Genomic DNA, 9,456 nt, shown 5'->3' with positions numbered 1-9,456 from the left:
ACAAACACCGTGTCGAAAAGAGATAACTAAAGAAAAGAAAAAAAAAACTGATGGAAATCTGCTCTTTTACCTAAGAAATCATCCCATCGTTCCCCCACAATTCAAAGATTTGACGTTTTGACTGTTTGGGGACCATTCCTCCCTAGGGATACTTCAATAAAACTGAACTCCCCTCAGGCCATCTGGGTGACGGTGTTGTCATTTCGGCTGTTAAGGATAACCGTACACAGATCCACAATAACAGAGGACGTCCTTTTATTGGCTGTCCACAGGAGTTTGGTCACACAAGGAGGTGAAGACTGTGGCAGGTGTGGTACAACACAACACCTCGGCTAACTACTAAACAGAAGGTTAACTGATGCTTGATGGGATAAAACCCCGGCAGCCCTCCGCAGCCCAGGCGCGCCACCTACCCTTGTAGAATTAAGCTGAAGAAGCTGGCGACGGATGGCGTGGTCCATTAGTCTTGGTTTGTTGCACTGTCTTCCCATGAAACAGCACTTGAGAATTCACAAAATTAAAGAAAAAAAAAAAGAAGAAGAAAGAAAGCAGCAGTTGCCTTTCAATACCATCACCACCGTGAACAGACTGCAGCGTGGCATGCAAGTCCACATCTGGTCATTGTTTCCCTTTAGGTTTTTCTTAAATTAACAAATGGAATGCCATGTCTGTTTCAAATATTAGTAGCATAACACTTAAGTGCAATTTCAGTCCGGCCACAAGTGTCATAAACCTTCCGTGTATCTGTCCCAGAACAGCAAGAGGAACGCCCAGGCAGCCTCCTCTCCGCCCAGACTCCGACTGGGGGCCCCCGGAGGCTCCTCCCTCCCCACGCCCACCCTCCATATTCCGAACACCTGAAAACAGCTATGTCTCTGTTTCCACCGTTATCAGAATGGTCAGGGTGGGGCAGAAAATTCAAATGGAACCAAGCTGCCAGCCTTTGGGTCCTGCCCGCCTCTGCCATCAGAGGGGGATCCGATTTTTCTCCCAGGGCTCTTCCTGCCTCAGGACCTGGAGTCGTCGTGGCCACCCCGGCACTGGGTCGCCGGAAGTCGCGGTGGGGCCGTCCGTCCGTCGCTCCTGCTGTCTGCAGCCCCCGGGCCGGGGCCCCGCGGTCACACGGAGCTGAGCTTCACTAGGCCGCGCACCGAATCCTCGTGCAGAGAGTCCTGGCTGGCGAGGCCCAGGACGTGCATGGTGCGACTGTGCGCCAGCGGGCTGCCCGCCAACATCCCGGGCGGCGAGGGCGCTTCCTCCGGGGTCAGGAACTGGTGGCCCACGTGCTCCTCTTTCAGGGGCAGTATGTCTGTGAGCGCGGCCTCGGCGGCGAGGTTGGGCATGGAGGAGGGCGGCGTGGGCTGCCCCAGCGTCAGGCTGGCGCAGGGCGTGCCCAGGCCCGGCTTCCCGGGCAGGTGCAGCTCATCGCTGGCTAGGCTGGGCTCGCTCTGCAGCAGGGGCGTGGCCGCGGCCTGCAAAACGAATTTGGTGCTCTGAATGCACTGGTCTTGGTCGCACTGGAGAGCGGGAGGGAGCCAGCAAAGAGGAGGCGAGAGGAGTTGGCAAGAGCTGGGGAGGGAAGGGGGCACAGGGGGCAGGGAGGGGCGGGATACAAGAGAGAGAGAAACCCGTTAGTGACACCTGGGTCAGGGAGGGCAGAGAGGGTGCACCGTAGCTCAGTTCCATTTGGAGACACCTGGCTCCTGAACAGCTGCTCAAACTAACAGTCACCCACAGGTGTCCTGGGAGTACCACGCAGCCGCAGGCTTGACGCCCCGGCCCCTGTTCGCAGACAGGACCTAATTTAAAAACACTCCCGTGGACAGAGGCACGGGCCTTGCCACCTGCAGTGGCCTGAGGCCAGTGCTACTTCTATGCTGAAAACCACTTTTACCACATTGTTTTAAAAGTACAGGGGCCTGTCCACCCATTTCCCAGCGGCATTATTCGCAATAGCTAGAAGGTGGAAGCAAGCGTCCATCGACAGATGGACGGAGAAACAAGATGTGGTCTGTACAGACATGGAGTATTATTCAGCTGTAAAAAGGAAGGATATTGGGCTTCCCTGGTGGTCCCCAAAAAAAAAAAAAAAAAAAAAAAAAGGAAGGATATTCTGACACGTGCTGTGGCATGGATGAACCTCGAAGACATCATGCTCAGTGAAATAAGCCAGATACAAAGGAAAAATACTATATGATTCCACTTATATGCGTTACCTAGAGGAGTCAAACTCAAAGAAGGTAGAATGGTGGCTGCCAGGGTCTAGGGGGAGGGGTTGGGGAGTTACCCTTTAATGTATGGAGTTTCACTTTGCAAGAAGAAAAGAGTTCTGGAGATGAATAGTAGTGAGGGTTGGATAACTGTGAATGTGCTTAACGCCATTGAACTGTACACTTAAAAATGGCTAAAGTGGTACACTTTATATGTATTGTGCCACTCACACACACAAAAAGAAAAAGACACGGTCAACGGGAGCCCCTGAGGGCCTGATCAGACTATTGGTAAAAGCCTTAGAATTCCTCGCTGCTAAGTTTTCAGCAGCTTCGAGAACCATTAATTGAGCTGTGGTTTTTTTAATCTGTGAAAGAGAATGTCAACATTTTACAAAATATTTCCTTTTCTTCGAAGTGTTCTTAAATCTTAATCTCGTGTCCTTTGTTTCACTTTACCCGCTGGGCAAAGGAAATAGTGGAAACACATTTTTCTAGCTGGGGGAATTTGGGTCTCTGATACTGTTGAAACCCTTCCCTTGAGCTGCGGGCAAGTTTCCGAATAACTCGGAGATCCTGAACTCGAGTCTGTGCGGTGACTTGTTACCGAGTTTCAGGGGCAGGTGTGGCTATTAGGGGAGCTTATCCTGACTACGTCTGAGCAATAAGCGAGGCGCTCCACTGTTTCTGAAGAAGTTCTTAGAACAAACACGTCTCCCTTCTTTACGGATGCATGTCGTATGGGTGGGTGCCTTGCTCAAGACCTTACAGATAAAAGTAGGGGATGGATCTGGGGTTTGGGACCGGGATCGTCTGACGGCAAACCCCTTTTCACCACCGCATATTCGACAGCTAGTAGGTGCTTAAGAAATGTGACTTGTCCATTATCCCCACTCTCTTTTTCCTGAACTCTAGAGTTACCACTGAACCACGTACTCATAGCTTTGTGATGGAGGGACCTTGCCATCTTCCTGCCCAGACGCACACCTAGAACTTCCAGCACTCACCCGCCTCCAGGCACAGAAGCAAACCAAACCATGCAACGCAGCCTTCAGGGGAAAAGAGAGTTTTCCCGAAGTCACACTTCTTTCACTTCTTCTGCTTCAGTGTGTGTGTCCTTCCTAGCCACATGGGTTTCTTTCTAAAATCATGAGTGGTGGGCCATCCCCCAGCCGGCCCCCAATCCTCCATGAGGAGGTGGAAGAGACACCGTCTCTAAGGAATTTGCGGGTTTTAGAAGTTCAAAGACCTTGGTTTCAGACAAGAGTAAAGCTCATGACGGAGCTTTAAAAAGGGAAAGCAAATCCTGGCTTTTCTCTGATGGCTTCATTCCAGCCAAGGGAACTTCAGGACGCTTGGGGGGTGGGTGGAGGGCTACTCGGATGAGACAAAAATGCCATTAAAAAGTGCTTGAAAGGGGCTGATTGTTAGGCATTGACAGTCATTTAGTGTCTGCATTTTCCCAATCGTCACCCGAATCTTTTGCCACACCAGTACTTATCCACTGGGCAACTGCGTAGCCTTCTCTGCTCTTGCAGGGAGTTTCGGCTCGGGGCAGGGACCCTTGCTGCTGTGGGACAGCACAGCTGTCGGAGCTGCAGACAGCTCGGGTCCACTCACGCTCTCCAATGCTGTCAGTTCCGTTCAGCACATCGGCTCAGTCTTGACAGAGCAGAGGCGGAGAAGAGCAACCTTCCTGATTAAACATGCATCTTCTGGAAAGTCTCCCAGGGCTCTGGATATACTGTGCTTTGCAAAGAACATTTTATGAAAATCACCATTTATTGCTCTGGCGTTGCCTCCATTTTCTGTAGCTCAGTGCAGCCTCTGAGCCGCCGCCCCCTGCCCGTGACCCCAGGGCTGAGATGCTGCCCCAGCCAGAGAGCTCCTGCTCTCAAGCCAGGCCCCTTCCTGGATGATGGAATCTTGTTCTCAACTCTTCCTTCTGGAGCCCTCACTCATCCTAATACCTTGGTCCACACAACACGCCCAGCTCTGGGGAAAGATGAAATTGCAAACTAGATTTGCTGGTCTCTGTTGACAAGAAGAAAGCCTTTTTTTTCTTAAATTGAGAACTGATTGATTGGCAAATTCTATTGCCAATAGATAGATTGCCAAGGGATCAGCCCAAGTAATTCTGACTGGCTGGCTCCAGACTCACAGGAAAATACTGGGGCTGGCCAAAAAGTTCATTCGGGGTTTTCTGTAACATCTTACAGAAAACCCCAAATGAATTTTTTGACCAACTCAATAGATTAGAGGTCAGAGCTGGAGGAGATTCCCAAGGTCAGGTGGCACAAGCATACGGGGGAGAGGCGGGCTCCCCACTCTCTTTATCTCCCTCTCTCTCTGTCTCTCCGGTCAAGTGCCCTTTCCCCTTCCCTGGTCACGCCTCTCCAGCCATGCCCTGCAGCAGAGCTCACGGGCACCCAGCAGAAAACCCTGGGACAAAAGGGCTGCCAACAGTGGTCTGTTAAGTTCCTTAGAGCTCACGTTCACCGGGAGGTCGATGTGGAGTTTGAGGGGCCCTCTGAGATTTTGCACTAAAGCATCCCTGCGCTGACTTAAATGAGACACCTGTGAAACAGCACAGCATAAACTGGTTTTGCCTCCTTAAATAGGTTGTTGATTAATCAAACAAGTTATTTACGGAGACAGCACTGCGCGTGTGCAAGATGGGACCCCCATGTCTTCAGGATGAACCCGGAACCGGGAATTTTTCACTTTATGGAACTCAGAGAAGTTTGTGGAACTCAAAGTGTTGCCACTGGAGCCCTTTTGGAAGTGAGAAGTCTTTCAGTAAGGAAAACCTGGCTCCCAGCAGCATGAGGAGCTTGTACGGACTGACTCAAGACTAGCCAACCAGCTTCCAAGTTTGAAATTCCCCGAACCCCTTAAAGTTCGCCTGAAACCTGGATTGAGGAGACAGATTTGAGTCCTGCCTCCTGTCTCCTTAAGAGTCAACCTTGCAATAAAGCTCTTTCTTTCTTCAAAAGCTGGTGCCATAGTCTTGGCTTCTATGCACATTGGGCAGTGAGTGAGCCCTTGCTAGGTAGCACCTGGAGGTGGGTTTACTCTGAAGCTATGAGCTTAAGTCCAGGGCCTATTGTTTGCTTGCTTTCTAAGGCCTTGCTTGTTGTTTTGTCTTGCATATTCTTTTCTTTTCTTTTTTTCTTTTATATAAATTTACTTATTTATTTTTGGCTGTGTTGGGTCTTCGTTGCTGAGCGCAGGCTTTCTCTAGTTGCGGCGAGCAGGGGCCACTCTTCATTGCAGTGCACGGGCTTCTCATTGCGGTGGCTTCTCTTGTTGTGGAGCACGGGCTCTAGGTGCGTGGACTTCAGTAGTTGTGTTAGACGGGCTCAGTAGTTGTGGCTTGCGGGCTCTAGAGCACAGGCTCAGTAGTTGTGGCACACGGGCTTAGTTGCTCCGCGGCATGTGGGATCTTCCTGGACCAGGGCTCGAACCCATGTCCCCTGCATTGGCAGGCGGATTCTTAACCACTGCACCACCAGGGAAGTGTCTCTTTTCCTTAAAAAGGGCTCCAAATTGCATGACTCAGGCCCCTCCAAACCTGGGTCCACTCCTGCACACACCTATTGGTGCTTTCCTGCAGCCAAACCCACAACACGTTAAAACTGTAGCAAATCCGTCCTCAGCCTCATGGCCAGGACCCTGTTGAAAACGTGCTCCAGTTTCCCAGGAGTAAAGCTTAAGGACTTAAATATGTGAAAGAAAACATTTAGCCTAAACCATTTAATTTTTTTAAAAATCAAAACGTCACAAATCTTTTCAAAATGACTATTTTGAACAGTGACTTGTGTTATCTGACTTTAAGCACCTGTTCTACAGGGATTTGTTTAAATATTTTAAAAGATGACTGTCTGAGTATAGTTGTGGATATTTCCATTGTTATAGGGACTGCTTTCATATTAATAATGAACCTACTCTGTCCCCTCCTCCAGTTTACCTTGCGGCAAGATTGTATCAGTGAGAAGGTTACCGGGACCACCATGAACCTAAGTGTCTAAATCCTGCTGTAACCCATAGCTTTGAAAATAGTTTGCCACATTTAAACTGATTTTTATTTAGAAGACCATTCCCATTTGGGGTGCCCAGGGACCAGGCTTTCTTCCACAGGATACTGTGTTATAATCTTCCTACTGGTTCATAACAGGACACTAAAATGGGTTCCAATCAAGGAAAGGGCAATTAATTCCACTCTACCCAGTGGAATTTATAATTCTCATGATATTAAATTTGCATGTTTTGGACATCTTTTTAGAAGAAACTCAATGACTAGGGGATATCTGATTTAAAAAAAAAAAGTCCAGCCTCTTCCTCATTTTGCACACTGCCAAAATTCCAAGGAGGATGGGCTAATAAACCATCATTGGTTGCAATTCCCATATGAGACCTTCAAGGGACAAAATAGCCAATATTTTCAGGGTTACTGTGAAGATGACCCATGAAAAAATGTCCTTACACCTTATTTGCCCATTCTAATCCTTATTTGCCCATTTCTTCTTGATTTTTCTACTTAATTTTTTCTCTCTGGCCTCACTAATTCTCTTCTCCTCCTTCCCTCTCCATCTTTTCCTTCATTGATTTCCTTCCCTCTTATCCTTTTTCCCTCTTCTCTCTTTCTTCTTCTCCTCCTTTTCTTCCCCGCCCCTCTTTTCTCTCTGACCTTTTTACGCCACCAACCCGCCTTCCTGGCTGTTCATTCAAGGACTCATATCTTCAACCAGTAGAGGGAGACATCACTGCTCACTTTTTTCTCTCACAACTTGGAACAGGGCTTATATTCCAGCACTAACACCAAGAAGCCATGAGGTATATTTCAATGTATCTAACCAGTTATATAATCTTAAAGAGAAACAAGCAAGCAGCCAGAGATTGGACAGTGACAATCCATCACTATGAAGAGGAAATTGAGAAACTCACTGTTTTCATTCCAAAACAACACTTTAATGGTTCATATTTATCAAATATTAGATTGAACCATATGAAATTGCCATTTTTTAGGCCAAAAGTCATCCAAGTGCTGACTACTAATAGAACAGAAACATGACTGCATTTAAGAATGTCTATGGACAGACCCTTCTGTTGGCAGCATAAAACTAATACTGTCTGGAGTGCTGGAGCGTTTGCTGTGGTTGCAGTAAGTCACTGACAGGGGGCTGACTTACTGCCCAAATGAAGCGCTGGCGTTTAACTTGCAAAGAAGCTTATGGTTTCAGATGTTTGGATGTCACACACATTATCACCTAATGTTACAGTTTAAAAATACCATAGAGATAAGTTATTTTTGTTTCTGCAGGTTTTCAAATAAAATTGCTCATGTTGGAATACATTTTATTTTACTCTAGCTGACTTCTTGTTTGAAATAATCCTAGCATACAGATTAAAGGCTGCCAAAACTAAAGCTAGGTGTTTTCTAGATGGTCTTATATACAAATTAAGAATAAATAAAATTATTTACTTCTTTTGCTCCAATTCTTTCAAAAGTATTAGCATTGGGCATCGGTTATTTCTGCTTGGCTGTGAAGCTATGTTCTGGGGTCTTATGAATGCTCATTTACTTTAATAAAAACACTATAAATTTCTAAAATCCACCTAAAATATAGGTTAGGAGGAGTGCTTCCTCTTTATTCTTTTTTAAAACATTATCATTTAAGTTTGCTCAAGTTATTTTTTCTATTATATTTGATTTTTCAGACTATGCATGGAGAGTCCTTCTGTGAAACTAGTTTAATAAATCATGCAACTGCTAGGTTTAATCTTGTTTTGATATTGGATTAAGAGGATTTAAAATGAGGTTAAGTAAATATAGCAAATGATTAAAAAAAAAATCCAACAATTATGTGCTATGTTAGGGTTAGGATTAGACTATCTTTGTGTTTAGCAAGTGACCCCAAAGGATCACAAGTGCCGGCTTTAAACAAACTATGATCCTGATGTCATACAGAACTTAAATTATTTGACAATCAAATGAGATATGCACACTAAAAAAGTGGACCATACCTGAATGTCATGACTGTGCATAGACACATTGTCATGGAAAGACCTTCAGTATAAGGTAATAATAAAAGCCAATAATGAGGAAAACAGGAATAACTAAAACATGGTCTTCAGTTGGCACTGGGGTTATGTGCACAAAATTCCAGTGTGGATCCTCAGAATTTCATGGGTGTTCAGATGACAAGGGCTATACTGGGGTCACATGCACTATTTAAATACTTTAGATGTCACTTCATTACTTCTCTAACGTTTTCTTTCTTGGGAATCTGTAGTAGAGGGAAGATCACTTAGTTACTAAATAACCATCCCCATCCCCCAATTATGTGAGATGGTAAGTTAACAGTGAATTTTCCCATTTTTCAGATAATAAGACCTCTATGGGTACTTTGCTGCCAGCTATCAATATTTACATAATTTTTCTGCCCTGCAATTATCAGTATGTTTATCTAAGGCTACAGCCTTTACTTTTATTTCTAAAATAGTGCAATTTCCCTAGGAGCACTTTTCCTATCATTCGGGAAATGCCTTTCTGATCTAGACTTTAATAATAAAATAATAGGCAAAAATCTGGCCCGAGATACCTAGAATCTCTTTCCCTCCAGCCTTTCCTTTCTCTGCAAATGAACATGCCAAGTCTGGTGCTAAATATAAAGTCTCCAAATGCTCCTCCTTTGAGGTGAGCACTAGAAACACTCCTAGGTCAGAGGAGTCACGTTCCACGGCTAAGTCAGTATTTACTGCTAGTAGAGTGGGTAGCAAAAATGGGGGAATACGGCAATGTTGGCTGCAAAATGTCCTTTAATTACAGAGATAAGGCTTCTATTCCCAGGAATGGTGGATAACCTATACTGGACTACTACTGCCTCTGTGTACAAGGAAGTATATAAAACTGGCCAACATATGTGAAGCAAACAGTTTCCAATAGTGCACAACAGACAATGCAAGGTTGCAATCCCCGAGAGGAGGGAAACTCACAGGTGAGCCCCACAGTCAACCAGCCCTTTCCTTGGGAAGAATTTCCCAGCCATGGTATAGGCTGAACAGAGCAGAGAAGTTCTTCTGAGTAGAGAAAGCAGAGATCAGAGGGTAAGGAAGCTTAAGTGGCTGGATCTGTATGGCAGGGCATTGCAGAAAAGGATGCTGTGCAGAGAAGGGGGTCAGAAACGCTAGTAGGGGTTTCCCACACAAGTCTATAGCTGTGCTGTGTATGTGCAGGAAGGGA

At 46.1% G+C, this 9,456-nt stretch overlaps 1 protein-coding gene across 1 annotated transcript in view; it reads right to left on the bottom strand.

The window, feature by feature from the left end:
- Positions 1-238: 238 nt before the first annotated feature.
- Positions 239-9,456, bottom strand: part of ZDHHC14 (zDHHC palmitoyltransferase 14) — a 274,480-nt gene continuing 265,262 nt past the window's right edge. Inside the window, exon 11 of the mRNA XM_024747851.1 lies at positions 239-1,517. Coding sequence (XP_024603619.1) covers positions 1,119-1,517 — 399 coding nt within the window. The 3' untranslated portion in view covers positions 239-1,118. The remainder of the gene's footprint in view (positions 1,518-9,456) is intronic.

This window comes from Neophocaena asiaeorientalis, unplaced genomic scaffold (assembly GCF_003031525.2).
Source record: "Neophocaena asiaeorientalis asiaeorientalis breed wild unplaced genomic scaffold, Neophocaena_asiaeorientalis_V1.1 scaffold123, whole genome shotgun sequence".
Taxonomy (NCBI): domain Eukaryota; kingdom Metazoa; phylum Chordata; class Mammalia; order Artiodactyla; family Phocoenidae; genus Neophocaena; species Neophocaena asiaeorientalis.
The sequence above is the reverse complement of the archived record's forward strand: the minus strand, read 5'-3'. Positions and strand labels throughout refer to the sequence as shown.